This window comes from Vicugna pacos, chromosome 32 (genome assembly GCF_048564905.1).
Source record: "Vicugna pacos chromosome 32, VicPac4, whole genome shotgun sequence".
In the NCBI taxonomy this organism is placed as follows: Eukaryota; Metazoa; Chordata; class Mammalia; order Artiodactyla; family Camelidae; genus Vicugna; species Vicugna pacos.
Window position 1 is genome coordinate 9958568 of NC_133018.1, and position 25590 is coordinate 9984157.

A 25590-nucleotide genomic window follows, 5' to 3' on the forward strand; every position below is an offset into this window, starting at 1 on the left:
CTGGTCACCAAGGGAGGAAGGAGAGCCGCCAGCAGCTCTGACCTTCATGGACTGGGACCTGAGCGCGAGATGGGTCCAGTGCCTGGGATTCCTGCCTCGGCCATTAGCTGTGATTAGCCCCCACCGTCCCCTCTCCCACAGGCTGTGCTGCGAGCAGCGAAGGTGGTTCCCTCGAGCACAACTCAGCTTTACATTTCCTGCTGCTGCAGAAAGAGACGTAACCCCAAGTCCAAGCCCCACCCTGGTGGATGAGTTTTTTTTCTGGTATACAAATGACCACGCACAAGCAGGCTTGCTCCTTTACTGGCAAGATTAGGAGGAACAGAGACGATTCCTGCAGGAGCCAACCTCCCTTCCCCTGGTTCTTTTCTTTGGTCTCACCTGTCCGAGTCTTTAGCACGGGGCCCAGGTGCTCACTCAAGACCGGCCATCACGATGACAAAGATGTGCCCGACTCTCCCAGGGAGGACTGAAGAGGCCTCTTTTTGGCACAAGTTCAGAAGTCATCAGGCATTTATAAAGAAAAAGTTTATTTTCATCACGAGAAGCACACAGACTATATATATATACAGTACACACCAACAGAAGTAAAAAAAAAAAAGTGCATTCTGCATCTTCTACTGCAACTTCACAGTACAAAAGACACTGCCTTTTAAATATATAATATAAAAAAACCAAGAAGAAAAACAATATAATAAAAAAATTACTGATATCCTAACGCAACACAGTGGAACCCACTGGCAGCTTTTGAAAACCAGAGGGCAGGCCGCCTCGTGGAGCTCCTGATTTTAGGGCGGGGGGGGGGCGGTCTGTACCTGCATTTTGTCGCAAAGAGCTCAGGACTCCAATGGGGAGGAAAACAGGGTGGCCTTGGTGGTCATAAAAACTCTACTGGACAGGAGTACAAGTGTGCGATAGGGGAGCAGGGGAGGGGCTGGGCTGCGCCAACCCCCAGCTGGCCAGCAAGCCGATTCCGGACTTCCCTCGCTCCTGCGGGACACGGCTGAGCCAGCGCCGGTCCAGCATGCTCCTGGCCTGGCCGTGGGGCACGGCCGCCTCCGGCCCCCTCACCAACCACCACTGACAAGCAAAGCATCCAATCACAGAAGGTGAGAGCTTAACAGTTTCCCATAAATACACAGTATTTGTAAACTATTATTAAGGCACTCGATTGTAAAATAATTACAGTGTCGGAAAGGAGGGAGGGAGCAGCCACCTTCTCACGCAGAAAGGACAGCAGAGGACGGTGGTCTGGTTCTAAAGACTCCTGCCTGAGACACTGACAGGAGCTGGGGCCGCAGCACCGACCACAGGACAGAGACAAGGCGGTCACGTCCATATCCACTGGGGGCAGCGCAGCCCAGTGCTGCTCCAGACCATTCAAGGCGATTGGCTTCATAGCTCGGGGGACACAGCGTGCGTGCATGTGATGCTTTGAATCAAGTGATGTATATATAGTCAAATATATATATATGTGTATATATATATGCAGAGTGAACTCCTACACATAGGTGCTCAATGGCACAGCAGATTAGAAATTAGGTTAGCTGAGCACGGGGATCCCTAGCCACCTTGGTCCGGCAGGCCGAGGTGGCGAGATGCTGCAGGGGGAGGACGAGAGCAGGTGACCCAGCTGTCACAAGTCTCCTGGCCAGCCCAGCTCCCCTGCCAGAGGTGAAGGGGTTGCCTTCATGCACCATGTGGGTCAGAGGAAGCCCTGCTGGGTGGGATCCATCAACCTTCAGGGATGGGGCCTGGGCCGAGTGCCTGCATATAGGGTTGTCCTGATGATAATTCTGTGGCAGCTCTGTCTCCATCCTCTGGGCTTATCCAGGAAGGAAAAGGCTTCAGAAAGGGCTGGAACAAATGCCTTTTAGCAGGAGAGGGTGGAATGGAGCAGAAGGGAGTTAGACAGCCACCTGTGAGCACCTGGTGGGTAATCTGCCTGCCTGATGGACAGGGCGCCACTACCCAGCAGAGAGCTGTCTGGCAGCCCGGGGGGTCGGCATGGGTGCCCATCCGCAATGAGACCACGGAGGCAGGTAAGGCCGAGAGCAAGAGCCTTGTTCTTAAGATGCTCATGCGGTGATGCACGTTGCTCCAAGGCCCACAAGAAGCTTCAAGACAAAGAACTGGGACTCATGACCAGAGGACAGCACTGTCTCCCCACCTTTCTGTAACCAGTTCCCTGCTCAGACTCAACAAAACTGGGCAAGCAGAGCCCCCCGTGTCCATGCAAGGGGAAGCCCTAGAAAAGCTCCATCTAGTTTCGGCGTGCCCTACGAACTAGAGTGAAAACGAGGGAGAGGTGAGTTGGCAGATGAAATGCACCTGAATTCAGAGTATGGCGCTGACTGAGAAAGTTTTGGTTCTCGCCTGATTCGACGAGGGCACTCCATGAAGATGGCAGTCACCGGAATCAATGACTTTCACAGCATAAACCCCTTCGGAATGTCCCCCGTCCGCTGAGATTACAGACAAAGCACCGGTCAAGATGGGGCACAGTTTATGGTGCAAACTTTCTTCTCAGAGACCAGCATGAATCTGTCTTTGCCAAGGTGCCCCCAGCTTGGTACAATGCTCGTGTCTTGTCAGTATTAACATTTGAAATAGTGATCTCCCATAGGTTTACATGCAGCTGCCCTGGGTCTCAGAGAAAAACCTCCATCCTTTTCTGCAGGCTAGAGAGTCCCCCACGAGGAGAGCTTCCTTGTGCTCCGAGGACGGGGCCCTGGGCCTTGGTGTGTTTAGAGGCTGGTGTAGTAAGCTTCCGAAAGTGAATGGAGAAGTTTGCCAAAAGCCAAAGACCCACTCTTATTCATAATCCTCCTCCCACCCTTAACTGGATGTGAAAAATTATGGCTTTCAAAATTCAGCTTTTCAAAAATACATCTCTCATACACAGGCATGGTAAAACAAACAAACAAACAAACAAACAAACAAACAAACCCCAGCAGAAGCCTGTCATCACCAAACCTAAAGGATTATTTTGATACAAAAATTGACCCACCACGTGAAATTTAATTTGGCAAGACATTGAATCTGATGTATTTTTTGGAGACTATGGTTCTTGTTGGCTGAGAGAGAGGGGGAAACCTGACTGGGTTTTCAGGAATAAGTGGATAATCACCTTTTCAGGTCAGATTTCAATTGACAGTGGTGGGAAAACAAATCCCTATAAAGTAAAATAACATACCCTTCAAGTGGAAAACAAAAAAAAAAGAAGGGAGAAAAAATTTCCGGAGAGAGAAGTTTTGCAAAAACTCTACCCACTAGTTGAAATACTGACTAACTAGCCTTGTTCCTGAAGACCCTGCCTGGGCTGCTCGCAGGGGCCTCGCTCTGACCAGCTTGCGACAGTGACTCACCCGCTTTCAGGATCTGGCTGGCCCTGGAAGGCTGTCTAGATTCACTGAATTAATCCGGCTGGCTCACCGGAGGGCAAGGTGCAACTGCAGGGAAGCCTCGGCCGGCGGCGCCCCTCTACGTGCACAGCCCCACTCCCCCAGCACAGGAGAGACGCCCACCGGGGCTGGGCTGGCCGGGGCTGGGAGGTGGGCAGGGTAGGGTGTGGCCTAAGGTGTGGAAGCCGCAGGGACACTTTCCGACTTGCCCGCTTTCTTCCTGGAGGGCCTCGGGCGGCCCTGTGTTGTTAAGTAAAACCAGGGCTTGGCCAGCATTTTCTATAAAGGGCTGGACAGTAAAATATCTTAGGCTTTGCAAGCTGCCAATTCCCTGTCATCTGTTTGTTAAATTTTTTAATAACCCGTTAAAAATACAAAAAACCACCTTCGCCCCGGGGGCCATGCACTGTGGTTTGCTGTGCCCTGACTTAAACCTCACCAAGCCTCCTCTCCCTCTCCAAAGTATCTTAACACCCTGTCCTGCCAGCTGACATAGGAGGAGTCCCCCAGCTCAAGCCCAGAGCCTGTGGCCACATGACCTGCAGAGCTCACCCGATTCTCGGAGGGGCTCCCCGCAGAGCCAGGTGGGACGGCACGCTGTCCTAGCCCGCTGGGAAACGCCACCGAGAAACAGGAAGCAGGAAGGGGCGGCTGCAAACATCTGCGAAGCTTTCTGCCAGGCTCCCATCCCTGGGGAGCTGCTGCTGGAATCTCCTCTCCCTCCCCAGACACAAGCAGACGTGACCTAATGTAAGTGAGTGCCGGGGCTCCTGACAGGGCGACCCACGTCTCCGAACTTCCGGCCCCACCAGACACTCAAGCGCCTTGGAAACCAACACAACCACATCGGGATCCGCAGGTGAGACTCAGTACTCTGTGGGTCCTTCTCCCCAGATGGGGGGGGGGCAACTGAAATCTGAGCTTTAGCGAGGGCTGAGGACACCACACACACTTCCCCCCACCTCACCCCAGGGCTGGCCCGACACGCATCACTCAGCTGTAACACCGCACCAGCACAGGGCATATTCAACTGCACCCGGGACCCCCGCACGCCCCAGAGTCGGTCCCACGACCACACTCCACGCCTTCATGTCACTTTTAACGAGCAGCGCTTGGCGCCGTTGATGTAAGAGTCTTAACACTTCTTGGGGTCCCCAGAACAAAAACGCCTTTTCGGACACAGTATTTTCCCCTGGGATGGGCCTTGGTCATTACTGGATTTTAGAAGTAAAAAGCACAGCGGGAAGAGAGGTAGGACTTCTACTGCCATCCGAGAGTTTCCCCCGGGGGCCTGACTGAGCCAGAACAGGGCCCTTCCTCTGCAGGTTGTGCATGGAGTATCTTGTTGTGCCTGCATATCCATCAATGTTCTTCTTAAAACATGAGCCTGCTTCGAAACACCCGGTCTGGGGTCGGACGGAGTCTACTGGCCGACAGCTCTGGGTCCTCCCAGGCCACACAACCGATGCGCCCCTTTCTTCTTGTGCTGGATGTTGGTGACTTTTATTTCGCCTTTCCCCTCTGCAGCCAGAGGAGAGGAAAAGGGAGGAGAAAGCCAACTGGTGAAGGGGAATTAAGATGTAAGGGGCGGACGCAGATCCACAGGGATGCTAAGGGAGGGACCACGCGGAGTCCAAACGCAGCAAAAGGCGGGTGGGTCAGCTCTTGCTCGTCCATGAAGGGCTTTTCAAGTTTCCTGGGGCAGGTTTCCCTGACAGTGTGGAGGTGGCGGCTGGGTCCCGTGGGGCAGCCTGGGACTCACGCCAGAAGGGAGACTCGCTCAGCCTGGCGTCCTGGGGGTTGGCAATGGTGGACGCGTCGGCCTCGCTGGACAGGTCCTCGGTGGAGAGGTTGAGGCTCCCGAGCTTGGCCAGCGAGTGCGAGCGCTTGAGTGGGGACGAGACGGTGAGGCCCGCCAGCCGGAGCCGGGTCTCGATCTCCTGCGTCCGCTGCTTCACCAGCCCGGGCTTCCCGCGGACGCTGTGGATGCTGTCGCTGCTGGAGCTCCGGGTCAGGTTGGAGCTCATGGAGGACGAGGTGGGGGTGTAGCAGATGGTCTTCAGAAAGTCTTTCGAGAAGTGGCTGGTGTGGTCCGGGCGGCAGAGGAAGGGCGTGGGGCTCTTCAGCAGGGCTCCGTCTGGCAGAGGGCCGGCCTCAGACTTCTCATTGACCCCTGCCTGGCCGGGCTGGGCCGGGGCCCCCACTGGAGGGACAGGAGCCAGGTCCTGGTTCTCCTCGGGGATGCTGGCCTCCAGCCTGCAGGCGGGGCCTTCCCTGAGGGGAGCCGCCGGGTCCAAGGGCGCGCCCTTCATCCTCTCTAGTTCTTTGGTGTGCTTGCGGACCAAGCCCGCCTTCTGCAGCTGGAGGATGGATTCCTGGTGCTGCATCAGGTAGCTGCTGGTCGTCGGCTTCGCGGATTCCTTACTGAACAGGCGCCGCAGGTCCTTGGCCGGCTTCAGATCTTTCCTGGGTGGAGATTCTTCCTTGGCTACTTCCGTGCTGGGGGGGTTCCTATCACAGTGAGAATTCTTCAGAAGGAGGGACTTTGGCAGGACTTTTTGAGTCTCTCTGGAAGGTTCCAAAAGGCTAGCGGGCAGCTCAGGGGCAGCCCCGGCCCCAGGGCCACCAGTGTCTGGCCTCCTTGAGCCGGCTGGTGGCAGGAATGGGGAGGTTTCAACTGGACCAGAGGACAATTTCTCCAAAGCGCGGGGCCTGCTGGGCACGTGGGCCACGGGGGAAGATGTGAGGGGGGGCAGGAAGGCGGGCTGGGTGCAGATGGCAGGAGCTCCGGGGTTCTTGCATCGCTCCCCGAAGGCCTCGGGAGTCCCGCTGGCTGGAGGGTACATGCATTCAGCGCAGGACTGGTAGGAAGGCTTCACTTTGTTAAGGATCCCAAAGATAGCATCGTGCTGAAAGGGACAAGAACATTGTGAGGGCACAACACAAGCCGAAGACTGGGGTGGGAGGCGGGGCTGGGGACAAGGCTCTTGCTTCAGTTGGTGTCAGAACAGAGACCTCTCTGACCCCACTGGACTGTCACTAATGCAGGTTAGGGATGCTAAACCAAACTTCCCGGAAGCTATCAGCCCAAGAGCCTGGATAAACCTTCGGCCAGGTGGCCAGGAGCAGGGCCTCCAAGGGCCTCCCTTCTCAACCCCATCTCTGCCACCTGCACCATATCCGGAGCCTTGGCCTCACCTGGAATCAGGGGAACTCTGCCCTTGCGGTATCATGAGAATTAAGTGAAATAATGTTTCTGGCAGAGTGACTGTGAAAGGGCCCGGAGTCTGGCACGAACGTACCGTGGCTCCAAGGAACCACCATCTGGCTGTGGTCTTCACGGACAGGTGACAGAGGGCAAGACGGTTTGGGAGAGACCCTAACACAGTCCCACACAGGGTGCCACAGTCCTGATGAAGGAGCCAGGCGGAGGAGGGTTTTAGACACCAGTGGGAAGCACGTCTGCATCGCTTCCCGAGGAAAACCCCTGCCCCTGGTCACTAGGGATCAACGTGAACCCCACGTGGGTGTCTCCATCCCGTCCTCCCTGATCCAACCAGTGACTGGCGCCAGGGCTGCTCTCCTGGGCCAAGACCAGGCTGAGAAAGGCAGAAGAGGAGGCAAGGGAGTGACTCTCTCCTCTCGAAGAGAGTTGTTCAGCTGTCAGATTCCTAAGCTGGTTGAAAACTGAGCTTTCTTGGCAAAAGGTTTCTCCCTGCCCCTCTGTCACTTCAGGGACTCATGCCATCCTGTGTGGCGGACTGAGTTCCCCCCAACCCAAGAAGTCAGGGCTGGTTCAGTCCTAGAGGAGTCAAGAAGAAACTCAGCCCCGATTCCTGAAGGTTGCAGAGGGGTGTGTGGAGAGCACATGGTGGGGCAGAGGGAGAGGCCAGGTCTCCTACAGGAGCCCCTCCTACTCAGGATTCCTGGCGCTGGCTTCCGGCTCAGCCAGTGTGACCTGATCACCCCCATGGTGAAGCCTGATCACAGACATGTTCCTGAAGCTCTGACCCAAGAGCCCATGTGCTCATTTCTTCTAAAACCTAATGTTCTAAAATGTGGTAAAATCTGCCACGGTGGGAGATTTGAGAGCACCTTTCAGAGCTCACGGGGCGAAAGGGTAGAAGGGAATTCATTCCTCCCACTCATGCTTAGGGAGCATCTGTCCTGTGCCAGGCCTTATATCAGGCACAGGGGCTGCAAGACAGTCCCTGCCCTCCAAGGGCCTGCTGTCCACTGTGGACATGACCAGGAAACTGTGCAAAGTGCCCAGAAAGAGAGGACACATCCTTCCCGGAGGGTTGGACAGCTCAGCAGCAGGGCTCTGACTCTGAACGCCTCCTGGGCTGTGTAGTTCAGTCCACGCCTCATCCTCTGAGCCACCCCCATCTCAGGTTCCTGGTTTCCAACTCACCCTGTCAAGCCTGCCTGCAGCCCACAGCCAGAGGGGCCTCATATCTGCTGCCTAATGCCCTCCTGTGCTTCCCAGCACCCCCAGAGCCATGTGCAGGGCCCTGTCATCATGTCCCGAGGCCTCACATGGGCCTGGCCACCTGTCCAACTGCACCTCAGACCACTCACTGCCCCTGAACCACGCCAAGCTGTCCGTCCTCAGGGGCCTGGGTCCCAGAAGCCTCTCCTCCTGGCTCTGCCTGTCCAGCTCCTTCTCACCCCGTCCCTTCCTTACTGTCCTCCACTCCGAGGTTCACCTGCATCATCACACCAAGCACCAAGTGTTCTTCTCCATGACATCCTTGAGTGTTCACCATCCAGCTCCCCAGAAGACCCTGTGTGCTGAGTCACCTCACGGCTGCCCCCCCCTCACCAACCAGGCCTCAGAGTCAACAAACATGAATGAACGCTTGTCTCTAGGTCCTTGTCCCTAGATGACATCACCCACCCAGACTCCAGCCAGGACAGGAAGGCTGGGCCCTGCATCCACCGTCTCATCTAAGTTCTCTCGTGTTCCTCCTTCTATGACTCACCACCACATCATTTCGGACTAACCGAGGCACCACTGTCCTGGACAGAGAGGTTTTATATTGTCTGTCTTAATGGGTATTTGCTCTTTAAAGGGAGAGTGAACAGTGGAGGAAATTCGTGAGTAATTAATATTCAGTTTGGAACTTGTTCCATGATTTAGAGTACGGAGGAGCTAACTTCCCAGTTTCATTTGCATTATAACATGAGCGTGGCCAACTCTCTGTGCATGGGAACGCACCTGTCAGCCTCCAAGTGCTCTCATTGGAGAATCACCGCTGTCGGGGGAGCTGGGCGGTGAGGCCAGGGGAAATGAAGCTCCCTGTCCCTGGGGGAGCCAGCCAGTGGCAGAGCGAGGGCAGAACTCAAGACCAGGTGACAGGGCACACCCCTCCCCCAAACCAGCCTCCACTCTGGGGCCACTTGGAGGAGGAAAATGGCTGGATGAATTCCTGATTTTCCGAGCAAGCACCAGGGGGGAGGATGAAGTCCTGTTGCAGAGAATCCACTAAATATGACAGCTACAGGGGGCCGATGGAGTTAAGCATTAGAATCTGAGTTGCAAGACTAGATATTTGATGATGTTAGGGAATCACAATCAATTTCTTCAAGATGGTGGCGGGAGGTATAGCTCAGTGGTAGAGTGTATGCTTAGCACGCATTAAGTCCTGGGTTCAATCCCCAGCGCCTCCATTAAAATACGTAAATAACCTAATTACCTCCCTCCATCAAAAACAATTTCTTCAAGGTGGCAATGGTACTGTGGTTATATTATATACGGAAGCATCTAGGATGGAAATGATAAATCTTGTATTTGATTCGTTTCAGGATAATCCAGGGTGCGGTGAAGTGAATGGGGTGTGACCAAATAAAAAACAGACGCGTACTACAGGTAAAGGCTGAAGCCGGGTGATAAGTTGTTTTCCATTTTACATAACAAGAAAGAAAAAAGGACTTCCAAGCCCTGCCTAAGACACAAGGCGCCAGGGTGAAGAGGGCACGTGGGCACGACCGCTGTTCCACGTGGGTCCCTGCCCCCACCCAGCGGAGCCGGCAGTGGCGGAGCAGGCAGAAGGGCGGGAAGGGGCGGGGGCGGGGCCGGCGGAGGGGCGGGGCGGGCGGGGGCGGAGCCCGAGCCGGCATGGGTTGGGGAGCTCCTACCTCGAAGTCGTCGGGACAGCTCCTCTTGCTATTGTTGTTATTTAGGTTTTCCCGGTTGAGCAGGTTATCAAGCTCGGTTGCGGGCTGCCCCCACCTCCCTGCTCCCAGGGCCTCTTCCCGCTCCATCTCGTCCACCTGCGGGGAGGTGTCGCCCCTGGCCCCCGGGGGGCTTCCGAACTCTAGCTGCTTTTTCGCTTCCTTCTCGCAGAGTCCAGGACCTTCCTGGGGACGTCTGGCTGGCTTGCACTCTTCTGCCGGCTGAGTGGCCTCCTCCAACAGGGCATCCCTCTCCAGGTCTTCCAGGTGGACCAAGCCGCCGGTCGCGTCACCGGGGGAGGGCAGGAGGGGGTCCGAGAGTCGCCGGAAACAGCAGGGGAGAGCAGGTTCCTCCGGGGCCCCACCACCCGGGAACCCAGGCTGGGCAGCATCGTCCAGGCAGGGCAGCTGGGCTTCCGGGGTGTCGTCCAGGGTGTCCGGCAGGAAGTCCCCGGGCCCCGCAGGGTCATCCACGGGCTGCTGGAGGCAGCTGTCCGGCTGCTGGCGCCAGAGCTTGTTGTGCCGCTGTTTGCTGAGGGGGAAGGAGGGCGGAGGAAGGTCAGCAGAGGCCAGTGCCCCGGGGGGGTCCTGGGAAGAGGGCTGGGCAGGGAGCCAGCAAGGGGCAGCCCGGGGTGCAGGTGGACGCCAGGGTCACCTAGGTACAGCCTCTCTCTGTTCGTTTGTCCTCAAGAAACTCAAGGATGAAATGGCCCTAGGACCCTACGTCATCCCCGAATGAGAAACCGTAAACGGCTTTGTCCTGTGATGACATGGCAGATACACAAAGAGAGTCTGGACCTGAGATCCTGTCACAGTCCTAGTGTCCCAGATCACCTGGTGAGCCTGGTCACACCACTTACGTCCCCTCTCTGCTTCCCCATCTGTCAAAGAAAAATAAGAACCCCCTCCTACTCTGACATAGGAAGCAACCTGGATCAAAGCAGAGCGTCGGTAAAGGTTTATCCAACAGTAATGTGACCACGAAAACACATAACGCACCTGAATAAAGTTGGGATGGTGCCAGAAAATGGGAAATATTTGTGAAGATCAGAGAGATTACAGGTCAGTTTTGAAACTATGTCTTCTAATACTGTGTGTGGTATTGTTCTTTTAATACATTTTTTTAAATGTAAGGGATTAAAAAAAGGGGGGGCTTATAGTGACAAGGTAAATGAGTCACCTCTGTGAACCTTAGAGAATCACCAACATCATGGGGTTGTGAGGGCTAAGAGGAGAGAGAGGTAGTTTAAAAGGACGTGCAAGCTAAGGATTTGCTGCTGTTCTTCAACGAGGGAGTATCAGGGTCATTCTCTGCCATCTGAGTTGTGTGCATCCTCCAGGGAAGGCCAAGAGGGCCCTCGGATGGAGCTGTAATTCAAGGTCAATGCTGTGCTGCTGTGAACCTGGCCTTGAAACCCCTGGTTAGGCTGCAAACCCCTGATGGCAGCAAGTGACTGAAGGACTAAGGGAGGGGGGAGCAGGCGTCCTCCCCGCTTCCCCCTCCCCGGACCTCCTCCCCTTCCCCGTCTCCTTCCCACTCGGCCCTGCCTGCCTGCCCATCTGCCCAGTTGCTCTTGATTGACAGTGAAGGCATTCAGAGATGTCCAGAGCTGTTCTCCAGCCCCTCAGGACACTCCTGTTTCCTCAAACGTGGCCAAGAAGCCAGTGGGCTTAGCCTGTGGCTTCACACCACCTACCAGAAATAATCCAGGGAGGTCTCAGAACAGAAAAGGAACAGGGAGAGAGTGAGTCCCGGAGTCCAGGAGGGGTCTGCCTGGGATCCCCTGGAGACCTCCCTGCACCGGAGCCCTGGAGGCTGAGAAACCCAGGCGTGTGTTCCACCCCTCCTCCCTCCTCACCCCCTCACTGACTATGTGAGGTCGGGCACATTAACCTCCAGCGACAGTTCCTCACTCCCCTATAAATGGGGGGATCACCAGTCCTTTGCAGACCTTTTCCCTGGCAGTGGGGGGAAGGCAGAGACACAGAAAGAAGCTCTGTCATCATTTACTTCGAGATGGGACCAGTGCAGCATCTGAATGGTACTCATGGAAATTTCACAGCATCCTTAGTGGGGGTTACTGGTTCTTAACTCAGAAGACTGAGGCTGGGAGAGAAGCTGCCAGCTCATCGGTGGTGGGGCCGGGTCTGCATCTGCAGTCCTTGGAACGGCCCTGCGGTGAAGCCTGGCCCGGGGCTCGGCACACAGCAGACGCTCGGGAAACAGATAGCCACGGCCGGAGCGGCACGCGGAGTCGTGCCTTGGATGGGAAGCCGTGCACCGTTCCCTCTGGCCGCAGAGAAGCTTTATGCGTGTGCCAACACAATCAAAACAGATCCCTCCTGGAAACCACTAATCAAACCCCAAACAATAGTTGTTTTTCTCAAACTGGCTCCCCCCACCTCTGAGAGGTGGGGATTTTTGGCTGCGGAAGCCGCTGCCAGGCCCGGCGGGAGCTCGCTCGGACGCCGGCTGGGCTCCTGGGGCTCAGCTCTGCCAATTCTTCTGTGCAGACAGTCACCCACCTGGCGTCCAGGATGCCTTCGTACTCAGACAGCTGCCTCATAAAGCCGGCGTTGGGGCGCGTGACGCTGCGTTTCTCCTTCACATAGTTGTACGCCTTCTCCAGGGGCCAGCCGAACTCCTTCATGGCATAGGCTATGACCGTGGAGGCCGAGCGGCTCACGCCCATCTTACAGTGCACCAGGCACTTGGACCGGTTCCTCCTGCAGCGGCGGGGGGGGGGGGGGGGGGGAGCGCCAAAGCTTACGCAACCGCAGCCTCTCAGGTCTGGAGCAACAGATTTTTTTTAAAAACCCTGAAGTTATCTTAGTGCCCAAACCGTCCGAGGTCCTGGTGTTTATGCAGCAGGCGTCCATACACCCTCAAAAGGAAATAACTGCACTGCAAAATCAATTCTCACACAATGGGAACCGAGATAAGTCCATCCTGGCCTGGCCAAGTTTTGCAAGGAGAGCGCTCCCCAGTCGGGCCGCCTTAGGGGCACAGGGGGAGGCCCCCCACGTGGCTGGGACAGATCAGAAGACCAGAGCCCCCCTTTGGAGGGAAGCAACCGGGCAGAGGAAGGGGTAAATACAAAAGCTACTCAGCTGCATTAGAGCAGATGGAGACAGCGAATGGGTTACTGCGGAAACGGGTCAGTGAGCTGAAAGCCGCAGGGCCCTTGGGAGACAGAGGTCCTCGGAGCTGGCATGAGGACCACGGCGGCAGCCGCCTCAGCCACGAGTGAAGGGAGCCAAAGGAAATAGATGGGGCTGATCGGCTTTTTGTAAGGAGGCGGTGGCGGCCCTGGTGGGGCTGCCTGACCAGGCACGACAAGGCCGGGAACAGCATTTCCCCAGATACTGCCTGCTCAAAAATGTAGGGGGGCCACCAGGCTGGAGGGCTGCACCTGTGAACCTTTATTTGTATGGAAGGTAGGCCGGCCAGCCTGCTGGTTTACATCAGAGGCAGCCCACCTGTGATGGGGAGAGCAGGCTCATTTCTTATACTCTGGGCTTAAAATTCATCCTCAAATTTCAGTGGGTTTTTTTTTTCTGACTGCTAGAGTCCATCTCCCGGGAATCCAAGGGAACTCAGATTGGGTCCTACGTGGTGAAGCTCTGACCTAGAGGGGTGCACAGCAGGAGTAGGGCTGTGTCTTTCTGGTCCTGACTTCAGTAAGACAGAGTTGTTCTGTGGAAGAGAATAAGGTAAGGACAGAAGATGGGTGACAGCCTCGGGGCAGTGGGGACTGCTGATGGTTACCCCATTTTACACACACATAGAAGTTGCACCAACACTGGTGGAGGTGGGCCACAGCGCAGGGCAGCTGCCCGGGTAGATTTCTCCAGGGAAGCAGCCCCAAAGGTGCCCTGAGTCTCGTACGGCCCACTCTCCCCTTCCCCACGCTGGCTCAGTGGCTCCCCGTGGGCAGAGCTCCTAAGTGTCCACTTGGTACAGGAGCCAGGCTTGGGCCAGTGCTGCCTATGAAACAGAGGGTCAGATGTGTGACAGGTGGGTGAGAATGAGCTCACTCGGGACCCCCTGGAGATGGACGACCCGGCCCCTTCAGAGCCTGGGGGTCTGTGGTCTAAAACCAGAGGCCTATCAGAGCTCACAGGCCCCACCAGCCAGGAGGCAGCTGTGTCTGGGACCGCCATTAGTGTCTGCCCACCCTGTGCCTGCCAGTCCACTTCTTCCTCAGCCTAGTTTCTTTGGCTTCTCTGCTCACTTACTTTGCTTTGTTGATAAAATGGTACGCCTCGTTCCAGTGGGCGAGGAGGTCTGTGGTCTCTTCATCGTAGACTCGGATGTTATGATAGGCAAATAAGCCAGGGAAAAAATTATCTATTTCTCTAGTGACATTTAAAATGTAGTCAACACTGCAATGAGAAAAAATAAAGAACAAATTTGGAGAATCAGAACGAGGACTGACCAAAAAAAGAACAAGAAACCTCACAGAGAAAACATTAAATACTAATAAAGGTTGTGTGTTTCTATGGTGGGACTTTTGTTTTTCCTTCGTTGTGGATTTTTTTTTTTTTTGGTATCTTCTAAATGCTTTCTATTTGATGAGAATATATAATATTTACAGTAAAAAACAAATTTCAGTATTAAAAACTTATAAAAAGAAAAAAAAACTTATAAAAAGAAAACTCAGTCCAAAGCATTGCTAAGCCATGTTAATTCTGGGAAGTAGACATATGTATTACTTAAATACATTTTTAAACTCTTAAAGTTTCAAAATTCAAAACTATAATTCAAAACTATTATGGGGATACAGAAGCTTTGTAAAAAAAAAAAAACACCCAAAGTCTCCAATTTTAAATAGTTAAAAAGCTGAATATATCCGTCCATTGTTTATGTCCTTGGGAAGTGCCTTAAATCCTTCTTGAAGCAAGGGAGGCTATAAATAAATAAGCAGTTGGGAGGGTCTGCTAACCTAGCTAAACCCAGGTTCTATAGCTCTCTAAACTTAATACTTACATTCCAGGAAGACCAAAATAATTTCACGAGTTTGAAAACATCTCAAATAGATTTCACAAGAGAATACGTACAAATGCTTTGAAAAAAAATGCTTTAAAATCATTTATTTACTCCCAGAAAGGTAGAAAGCACAGACAGAATCACCCTACAACTTTAGATCACTTTCTGTTGAAAGAACATATCTTAACCAGTAGTTCTAAAGATACATTTTCAGATTTGTTTAGTCTTGACTTTTAAATGCAGTAATTCAAAAAACGCCATCATGTCAGACCCACAGGATGGTGATTTTGTGGTTGTGTTGTTTTTAAAAAAAATGTCCAGACATCTGTTCTTGAAGGTCTAGGTTTAAACATTTTTCATTCCTGCTGCTGAGTATTTCTCAGACCAAGACAGGCATATGCTTCCAGCCAACGCTGAGTATTGAGCTGCAAGATTCCCACCAGGCTCAAAAGTACAAGCTCAGATAGAACCAGGAGTGGTCCGGGGAGCAGGGCTGCTGAGTGGCCCACCGGGAAGTGTGTCCACACCGGGGCTCTCAGCATCTCACCTGGGCAGTGGGAGGGGGCTCATGGCTCCAGCTGCATCCAGGCTATCCTGTGCCATTTGAGGGTGGCTTAGAAACACCCTCTGTGACACCCACCATCCCAAACCCCAGTAAAATCTAAAACCCGTGAGTTATTCAGGAGGTGGCATTCTGAAGCACGTCTGTTTAGCCATGCAAATCAGGCTGGCAGCCTGATCTGGAGACTGGGGTGGGGGCGGCCGGGCGGGCAGCACCAGGGCTCAGCCTCAACCCGACCCCGACGGCTGAGCTGAGGGTTTCTGAGCTGCCTGGAAGGACAAGGGAAGACAAGGGGAGCAGACTCACCCTGAGCCCTGCAGTTCCTCCAGATTGGATGCATTCCATTCAGAGCCCTGGGGGACAGATCACACAAACCCCCGTGAGTGTCACACATCAGCTCAGAGCTGCTTGCGGGATATACAGTGTGCCCTGGCCCTGACAGGCGGGTATTTCACGGGCCCCTGGCCTCATAGGACAGAAAACTGAAAGAGGCCGTTATCCAAGCAGGTTCCTGAGGTGTTTGTGGCATCGTCAGCGGAACCGGGAAAAAGCCGGTCGGGGAAACTCTGCCCTCCTCTCACCGCTCTCTTTCCTGACTCCGGCAGTGTCCTGTCACCAGAGGCAGTGACCTCTGAAGTCCCACTCGGGACAGGGCACTTCCACGTACAACTAACTAGAGTGGGACTCGACCTACCTCTTCTGGGAGGTATTTTGGCAATATTTAAAAAGTTCCCACCCTCTGACCTAGATATTCCACTTTTGAAGAGCTACCCTAAAGAAACATCCAGAATTTTGTGCAAGGATATTTACGATTATTTATAATAACAAAACAGCAGGAACAACCCAAAGGTCCGACAAGAAGAAATTAGCAACATAAGTGATGATGGGTCCATACGGGGGCCATCAAAACAAATCATAGCTTTGGGGGATATTTAATGACACAGGGCAGTATGACGTCATGAAAAAGAATTTTTTAAAGCAGGACAAAAAACTGTCAACTAACAGGATGGTTCTTTCCTTTTCTTTCTCTTTCTTTTTTAAAGCAGCTACAAACACATTAAAATAAAAGAAAACCCCGAAGATAGAAAAATAAATGTCCCAAAGCGTTAACAGTGACTACCTCTGGATCTGTGAAGTTGGAGTGCTTTTAATTTTCTTCTTTAGACTTCTGTTTCCTAACTTTCCATAACACGTTTTAACTTCATACTTTAAAAACAGTATTTGAAAAAACAAACCCTCCCTTTCTGAGCAGGGAAAAAACAACTCTCTGCTCTTAGGAAATCCAGTCGACACAGAGTCACAAGAAGCAAAAGTCCCCTCTCAAGAGTCTCCCTATAAACTTCCTTCCCAAGAGGGCGGACCCCTCCGGAGGCAGGGGCGGCAGGGGCCCCAGGGAGGTGGCGGCGCGCGGGCACTGGCTGGATTTTCGTACTGGAGGGAGAGGCTCAAACATACAAATTCCTTGAGTATCTCTCATGGAAAAAGTGACATAAAGCATCAAACCACACCGAAAAAATAACAAAAGCTCTGCTAAGGCTGTGAGCACCCTCTTGCCGTGATCACCACCTAGTGGAGAGACAGGCCGGAGGTGCCTTCCGCGCTGGGTCCACCAGGAGAAGCAGTCACCCTCCCAGAGAGAAGACGGGAGACGGCCCAGGGGTGCCCGACAGCTTTCAAGACCGAGGCTTCAAATTCACACGTCTATATACATTTAAATACCTACATATGAAATGTGCATATAGATGGATATACATAAATACATTATATAGACACTTATATACTACGCTTATCTATTATATATTTATAAATGTAATGTATTAAATATACATCAAGACATACACACCTGGGGAATAGGTAATTACTTCCTACAGGCAGAAAACAAACCGTTCACGCCTCCAGCAGCAAATACACTTCCTGAACTTTCCCAAGGAAGCAATTTCTGCTCTAAGGATGGTTACCATCTACGAGTGCTTACAGAAACGGCACTTGGTGCTTTAAACGTGTATTAACTGATCCTCACACTCATCCCCTGACGGTTCAGGACGAAGGGACAAAGAGGCCCAGAGACTCGCTCCCGGGGGCATGCTGGTCAGGCTGGGGAGGGGGCCCCGGCCGGGCGGGTCTGACTTTCATCACGGCGTGCTGCCTGTCTACCTGGAGTAACGTGCCTTCCCCTAGGGTCCCTCTGACTCTGAAAACTTGCCGGATGCCTTCTATGGAGATCTACCAGGGATGGAGGTGAAGAGGGAGAATGCAGGACGCAGTAGCCGAATGAGCAGGGCCTGTTTGCTCCACGGGTTCTGGGAGCAGGGGTTGGGGAGAGGACAGTGCTACGTCTCAGGTGTCGGGGTTGAGTCTGCCTCCTCTCCTGGCCCAGGCACAATTCCAGGCTTACGTGCAAGCATGCCCTTTAGTAACGGTTTTTTTTTTTTAAGCCTGCAGACCATCTGGAGGGGGGTTCTGTGTTAGTGACTGAAGAAGGCAGAGGGTGGTGCACGTCTGAAGAAGGCGGCCAGCTGACTGTGCCAAAGAGCTTTCCAACCACTCCCCACGGCTCAGCCGGGAGCTGCAGCTCAAACATCTGGCTCAGAGCAAGCCCGTAGGCCACAGGCCAGAGAAAGGGTTCAGTAGGGGAGTTCCCGTAAAAGTCAGGACAGAGGCTCCAGTAACGTAAGTTTCTCCCCCTCTATGACTTGCTGCAAACTCCAAACGAATCAAGATCTGATCTCCGTTCCCCAAACCAGACCCAGTCGTGCGCTGCGCCTCTTACGAGATAGAGATGGTCGAAGATAAGGGAGGGCTTGTCCATCTGTCCCAAGATGAGGAGCATCTCGTTGTCTATGAACTCCTTGAACTCTTTCAAGTTACAGTTCATCTGTTTCTCTAATTCGTTACGGATCTGAGGAGTGGGAAATATTAGGAAAGGGGACTTGTTAAAGCAAACAGTTCCTCCAGAGAAGTCAAGTCACAACATGAACTGTGGCTGTTCTCAAAATAGGTGTTTCACTGGGTTTTTTTCCCCTCCAGAGTCAGACACGCCGACACACACACATGGGATGCAGCTACTCCGCCTCAGGCTGAATCTGATCAGAGGACGTTTGTTATTTCAAAGAAGGAATCTGATTCTCATGGGATCTACTGCGCTGAAAGCATTGATGCTTTTACAGTGATCAAATCCATCACCATGAAAATCAGTCTCCTCTTGCTTTGGAAGGTATCACGATAAGATTTATTGTGTCTTTTAATTAATAAAAAGACTGTATATGACTTTTTAAAATGGTAATTTCGACCTCTTAGATCGACTTAGTTTAAGCTGTTATTATAATTCATTGAATTCCTGGGACAAAACGCAACAGAAAGAAAAAAAAGTGCTCGAGAGAAACATTAAAAGGAAGTTTCATCTTGTTTTAGGTTTCACAGTAGGATTTTTTTTCCACTTGCACTAATTAATAAAAAGATTGTATATGACTTTTAAAATGGCAATTTTGACCTCTTAGGTCTACCCAACTTCAGGTGAGCTCAGGGCAATAGGACACCGGGATGCCCGTGGCCTCTGGCCAGCCAAGCAGGGAAGAGCTCTCTTACTTCTTTGGAAGTCACGTTCTCCAGGTCCTGACTCATCATGATGCTCCGGAGCTTGGCTTTGATGAGACGCTCGGTCCTTTCCCCTTCGGTCGGCCTGGAGAGAAAGCCCGATCAGGAAAGCGCAGAACCACGGAAGCCTGCGGCAGGCACCTACAGAAACACCAGCCGCTCCCGCGCTACATGGCACGTGGCTTGGGCGTGTTCTCAGTGAGAAGGGAAGAGGGACAGCGAAGTCCCCCAGGGGCCACCAGAGGGGCGAGGAGACCAAGGGGGCAAAGGACGGTTGGGAAGCGCAGTCCCCGTGCAGGTCTGCAGGGCCTCAGGCTCTTGGGAAAGGATTCTGGAACCGCCCTGTGACACCCCCACACCTCTGGGCCCTCCAGCCTCTGCTGAGGACCTCACTGCGTCCTTCTTACATGGAACCAAAATCTGTGTGTTTCCCTGCAACGTGTACACATCAGCCTGGTTCTGACCCTGGGGCCACACGGGCCAGGCTAATCCTTCCTCCAAGGGCATACGTCCTCTCCAGTCCTCTGGTAATTTCTCGGAGGCCTCATACAACGGTGACTTCCTGGCCCCTCTCATTAGGGTGGCTCCCCTCTGCCCACAGCCCTCTTACACGCAGTGTCCCGGAGGAACACGACGCCCTGGGGCAGGAGGGTCTTAACCAGGAGAGAAGGGCAGAGCTGCTTTCGCCTCTTGGCACTACACTTCGATGATCAGAGTGTGACCTCAGGCCACGTGAGTCACCGGGGCTGCCTCTGGGACACCTGCCCTTGGCCTGTGCGGGTGCAGCTGTGTTCTGGGGTCCAAGGAACCAGACGTCGCATCCATCTTACTCCTAACAGTGGAGGAAGAGGCTTTGGAAACCAAGTCTTTGGCAACCTGAGGAGGAGGGGCCAGAGCACCACCTAAGAGCCGGGAAGGACGCGGGCCACATGTTCCGTTGGGAATCTAACGGACGTCACTGGGCCACTCCCCAGAAATGCATTCAAACTTGAATCTGTCTATGATTTTAAAGGGTGGGGGGTGATCATAGACCCTTCCCCCAGCGAGAGATACCCACAGGCTGCAGGTGAGGAGCCCATCGGAAACGCCAGTTTTGGAGAGGTGGACGACGTGGGGGCTAGGGGCTGGGGCACCGGGTGGGGTAGGGGACGAGGCGCCAGCCGGGACACCCGCACTCACTTGTCCACAAACAGCGCCGGGGAGTCGGGCCGCGTGGACTCCAGGTCCTGCATGGCGTTCCACTCATTGATGCAGCTCTGCTCGGAGCTGATGCAGCTCTCGTAGTAGGTGGCCCAGATGAGCGCCACGCCCCCGGGGAAGTAGTTGTGCCTTCGCGCCACCTCGCAGGCCTTGTGGAGGACCTGCAGGGCAGACCTGGGGTGAGGGGGCAGAGGGTCAGGCCCGGGGACGCACGAGGAGAGCTGGGCTTCCCCCCTGGACAGAGGGCTCAACCCAGGGCGCGGGGGTGCAGTTCAGAAAGGCCTGGGGGCCGGAGTCGCTCTTACACATGAGGTTACGTCAGGGAGACAGTGGGTCTCTGGGACATAGCCAGTGACTCCAAGAGCAGTGAGAACACCTGTCACCATCCCCAACACACTTCCTAACTCTCCCAGCCAGGCCAGTTCCCAGGTCATTTCACGTCCACCGATGAACTCAAGAGCCGAGATGCACTCCTGGGCTGGTGCTTACCTTGAACGTAGGAACCGCACTTTAGCCCAGAAGCGGGAAGGAGAGAGTCCCCAACACGCAGCAGCGCTACCTGGCTGCGTTCTCAGGAACTTCGTGTCTAACCCCCTCCCATCACGGTCCTAACAGCTTCGGTGCTTACATTTTCTAAGGAAAGCAGCTCTAGAAACTCATTTTAATACTGGAACTAACGAAAGAAAAGGTTTGGGAAGGCAGAGTGGGGCAGAAAAAACAATACAGAAAACATACATGGTAACAGTCAATTATCCTTTTCTCACTTCTTTTTACAAAACATATAGGCTGAGCATTTCTCAGGGAAAGGGGTGACTCGGGTGTCACCGAAGGGTGGGCGAGTGGGGCCCTGGATGGAGGGAGCTTTCAGAGAATAGCTCAACAGGGGTGTAAAAACCGTGGTGACCCAAGCCACCTTCCCCAAAGGCCCACATCTGACCTATCTCTAGGCCGGTGGACGGAAGAAACTGGAGCTGAATATTTACTAAATTTAGTTCTGGTTCTGAAGTTTTAAGAAAAACACATGGGCCTGTTTTTAACGTGCCTGTAGAAAAAGAGATAACACATTATTCAGGGACACAGAGAAACATCTGGGGCACCCAGAAACTGATGAGTTCATGATTTCCCCCCACAAGTGACCCTGGATCGACTGCAGGAACAGAGGAGGCAAAAACGAAGCTACAGTGTTAACCTGTGGCCCACGGGAGAATTCAGCATTACTTTCACTGTCCTGGAGAAAGGAGGACTTACTCTGAAACACTGGGCAGACTCCTTCTCATCAGACGCCACTAGCTTTCTCCCGAGTCTTTTCTAGATTATTCAAGAAGGACTGTTGCGTTGAGTCTGCTGCAGGAGTGGTCAGCGCGGCCCTCCAAGGACCAGGGCGCTCTAAGACGTGTGTCAGGGTGGGGGAAGGTCTGGAAGCTGACTGACTTCACCCACAGCTGCCTCACCCCCACGCAGGTATCCAGGGAGGCCCTACCCTACCCGGGCCCCTGGACCCTGCACCACGTATCCCACAGCCTGGCACCTGCCCCTCTGTACATGTGACTTCGCTCGTGTGTTTGTGGCCACCTCCCTCCACTGACTTTAAACCTCATGAGGACAAGAATTATGTCCGTTTTATGCCTCTCCAGATGCTTCATGGAGCAAACTGAGTGCCTGCTGTGTGCCTGGGACAAGGAGGAAGTAAATTTATGTCCAAATGCCATTCTGTCAGCAGGACTGGACAAACCACCCAATCAAAAGCTGGCCAAAGGACCTGAACAGATATTTCTCCAAAGAAGATACACAAATGGCCAATAAGCACATGAAAAGGTGCTGAAGGTTAATTAGTTGGGGAAATAAAACCATGAGATACCACTTCACACCCATCAGGATGGTTTTTTACTGAAAAAAAAAACCAAAAAAACAAAAAAACCCCTACAGAATAGTAAGTGTTGACTAGGATGTGGAGAAACTGGAACCCTTGTGTCTTCCTGGTGGGAATGTAAAATGGGGCAGCTGCTGTGGAAAACGGTTTGATGGTTCCTCAAAAGTTAAACAGAATTACCATCTGATGGAGAAATTCCACCTGTAGGTATAGACTCCAAAAGAACTGAAAGCAGGGGACTCAAACAGATACTTTGTTCCCCAGTGTTCACAGAGTTCTACTCACAGCTGCCGAAAGGCGGGAAAAAAACACAAATGTTCATCAAGAGATGAGTGGACGAACAAAAGTAGTACGCCCGTGTAGTGAATTATTATTCAGCCTTAAAAGAAATGAAGTCCTATAGCGTGGAGGAAGCCTGAAAGCAGGATGCTACGTGAAAGAAGCCAGACGGAAAAGAACAAATACTGTGTGATTCCCACTTAGACGAGGTACCTAGAACAGGCCAATTCACAGAGAGAGAGAGCAGTACAAAGGTGACCAGGGGCTGGGGGAGAGGCAATGGAGAGTTATTTTTTTTAATGAGTACAGGGTTTCTGTCCAGACTGACGAAAAAGTTCTGGAAATGGACAGTGGTGGTGGACACACAACACTGAATGTACTTTTAACATCACTGAAACGTACGTTTAAAAATACTTAAAGTGGTAAATTTCACATTACGTATATTTTCCCATGCACACAAAATAAACGTATCTAAATGTGCTTCTAAGTAGAAGGGGGGTTTTTCTATTTGTGTGGTCAGCTGGCAACATACTTCTCGGGAGTTAGGAGTCCCTAAAACCACACTTACCACATGGCCTGGACAGACACGGGCTTGAAGACGTGCATCCTTCCTGCTGTGCTGACGCTGAATCCACTGAGAATGAAAAACAAAAGACAGCGATGTGGTGAGAAGCCAGACCTTCTGACCACATCACTGCCAGACAGTGGGGGCAGACCCACCGTGGACACTCTGAGGACAAGCGTGTCTCACGCTGTCTGATGAGGGACTACAGGCCACACACACACACACACAAAAAGAAAAAAAGATAGGTTTTCAAATCCAGAAGACTTGTTTTTAACCCAGCAATGCAAAGTCAGCCAAAAACTGAAACCCCAGCAAAGGATGCGAGGCAACATTAGCACTGGACACTGTCAGCCTGAGACCATCCCACCCACTTCCGGCCCCATCAACTCCATCTGTGTTTTTTAGTTATGTTAAAAACACATTAATGGAAGACAAAAAAGTTCAAAAAGAAAAATATAGCCACAGTCCCATGTCTTTAGTAAATCAAATTATTTTCCCCTCCTGGGTCTATCCACGAGGCAAACTGCTGGAACCTCAAGTAGAGATAATTTCCTTCCTGGCTTCTTTCCGCTCACAACAGTACCTGCGTGATCCCCCTGGGGAGTGAACATCTGTGGAACCCGGACGGCCCGCTGGCCCTGGTCTGGCTGCCCAGGCCCAGCAGGAGGGCTCCCCCTCTGCAGCCCTCAGGGACCCTGAGCTCCTGCTCGGCCACAGTCATCATTTCCTGTGTTGTCACTTGAGGGACCGGCCCCTGGAGGGCACAGAGCGAGGACCCCTCTAACTAACCCAGGCAAATGCGTGAACGTCTGCTTCCTGCTGCTCTTGAACTTCGTAGGGCAGCAGAGGTCCCGTAAAATGTCTGCGCTGACCCTGCACGACCCGAACTCCCTCCTATCACATCCCAGAGGTACCCTTCCTGTCGTGGCTCCCAGGAGGGCAGTGTGGTTTCTCCTGATGTGATAAACAAGCCACACACGTGATTCTGCTGTTAATGATCATCCAGCGATGCCCAATCCAACTCGTGTTTCAAAGCCAACAGCGAAAGAAGCCTTTGAAGAGATCTCCTTACCCATCTCCGTCGAGGTGGATTTTTGTGTCACTCCACAGTCGGAGAACCATCCCGATGGTACAGCTTTTGCTACGGGGAGGAAAGAGGAGAGTTAGGGGGCCACCTGCCCACACGTGACCTCCCTGTCCTTGGTCTCTGTCCGGCCTATCCAGCTCATGGGGGAACCACCGCTGGCCTGGGTCCGGCTGCCTAGGTGTGTCTCTGGGAGAAGCTCGAAGGCTGTCTATAGGGACCGCTCGATACTAAATTCCAGAAGATGTGGGTCGGGATGGTCCCACTACAGGGAGTCACCTGTGACCTCCGCGTGGAGACAGTCACATGGTCCTCTGACCCCACCATCCTGCTGTGGACGCAGCTCCACTAACACCAGGTCCCCGCTGCGGTTCTCGGGCACCGGAAGCAACCGGTTGACCATATGCCCGCACTGGAGGGGGATGAAGCGCTGGCGGCTGCACACCCCTGGCACGGGGCCAGACGCACCCCAGGCAGCGGCGGCCACCCCCAGCCTCCCATCCTGGGGTGACGGGGGAGGGGAGACTGCCAACACCACGACTGGAGCTCACTTCTGCATCTCTGTCTCTGGACCTTCCATGCAGCTGCTGTTTTAAAGACTAGCTTAACCTGCTTTTGTTTCATGCATCCTCACAGTGAAATGATACCAGCCTGGCGCCACGGGAAAACACCGAGGGAAAGAAAGTGCTTTATCAGAGGGTCTCCTTGGATCACAATGAAAATCGCTCAGGCATTTGAAAAAGTCTGCTTGTGAGAAATGGCTGTCACTGCCAAGGTCAGCTCCAACGACCTCCAGGGATCCCGAGCCTCCATCTCTGCTACCACCCAACAACCCCCCGGGGAGCCCGGGTTACCCACGTGCGGCTGTGCGCACGGGCGGCTCTGGAGCGCACAGAACCCGCCCTTCCTCCAGAGCAGCCACGGGGGAGCTTCCCCACCCTCTGCTTCTGCATCTGTGTGGAAGGTCGTTTGAAGCCCTTTGGGTCAAACCAGGCTAAGCCTCTTGCGTTGGGCAGGTTGTCAGGTCCAACCCTGCAGTCCTACCCATTCTTGATGGGCTAATTATACTTCCTTTGTAGAGCTGCAAAATAAAATGTGCACTGAGGCTCAGAGCTGCTGGGGTTACCTGGCTGTGTCGTGCTAGGGAGAGGCGAGGAGGGGGCCTCTCAGAGCCCAAGACTGACGTGCAGAAAGCCCAGGGAAGGGGGTTCCCTGGGAACGTGTGGGCGGACCTGGGAACTTCCAGCACCAAGGACCCCCGCCAGGGACTGAGAATGAGGACAGAAAACAGCACTGAGACCTACAAGGAGCACAGACTGGGAGCCGGAGGCCCAGGCTGCGGGCAGAGATGAAACTGTCCTTCTGAAACCAGGGCGGCACCTAAACCCCCGTTTAGTGCAGAGACGGGGAAGAGTCCAGCGAGCCACATGCAGGGGGCAGAAGCCCATGGGAGGAAGACTTCCACTCAGGGTCTCCACCCAGAGTCAAGAACACAGACCCTACGTGACTTAACCGCTCTGCCAATTCTGTAACATCCCCTGATCTGTGGTTTTTGTGAGTCTCCAAGAGTGCTATAATGACTGATGATAGAATTTCTACAATGGAGGGCCTGTGGGTTTACAGAAGTGGGAGGCAGGGACGGGACACATGGTCAGGAGGACTGGGTCTTTTCAGGGGAGGAATGACCTCAAGGGATAAAGCGGGAGGGGAAGAAAGCAGTCCCATGTTGCCGGGGTCAGCACAGCACGGACAGAGAAGCCAGCAGGGCCTGCGTCGGGGCCAGAGGTGCGGGCAGGAGACAGTTCTGTCCTTCATGGGCTGCAAAACACTAACAAGTGGAGGACCTGCTCCCAGCACCCAGGGTG

General features: G+C 53.4%; 1 protein-coding gene and 1 long non-coding RNA gene across 3 annotated transcripts in view; one reads left to right on the plus strand and one right to left on the minus strand.

Moving 5' to 3' along the window:
* Positions 1–513: 513 nt before the first annotated feature.
* Positions 514–25590, minus strand: part of SSH1 (slingshot protein phosphatase 1) — a 58436-nt gene continuing 33359 nt past the window's right edge. For both annotated transcript variants that reach the window (XM_072953630.1, XM_072953631.1), the window contains 10 exons: positions 23714–23782; positions 22645–22710; positions 19907–20101; positions 18719–18812; positions 17904–18032; positions 15440–15486; positions 13821–13967; positions 12108–12308; positions 9546–10113; positions 514–6313 (listed from right to left, as the gene is read on the minus strand). In XM_072953630.1, the coding sequence (XP_072809731.1) occupies positions 5063–6313; positions 9546–10113; positions 12108–12308; positions 13821–13967; positions 15440–15486; positions 17904–18032; positions 18719–18812; positions 19907–20101; positions 22645–22710; positions 23714–23782 (2767 nt within the window). In that variant the 3' untranslated portion in view covers positions 514–5062. The remainder of the gene's footprint in view (positions 6314–9545; positions 10114–12107; positions 12309–13820; positions 13968–15439; positions 15487–17903; positions 18033–18718; positions 18813–19906; positions 20102–22644; positions 22711–23713; positions 23783–25590) is intronic.
* LOC140691017 (uncharacterized) lies at positions 19687–24842 on the plus strand. Its single transcript, XR_012066467.1, has 2 exons — positions 19687–19793; positions 24362–24842. It is a non-coding gene; the product is annotated as an uncharacterized lncRNA (long non-coding RNA).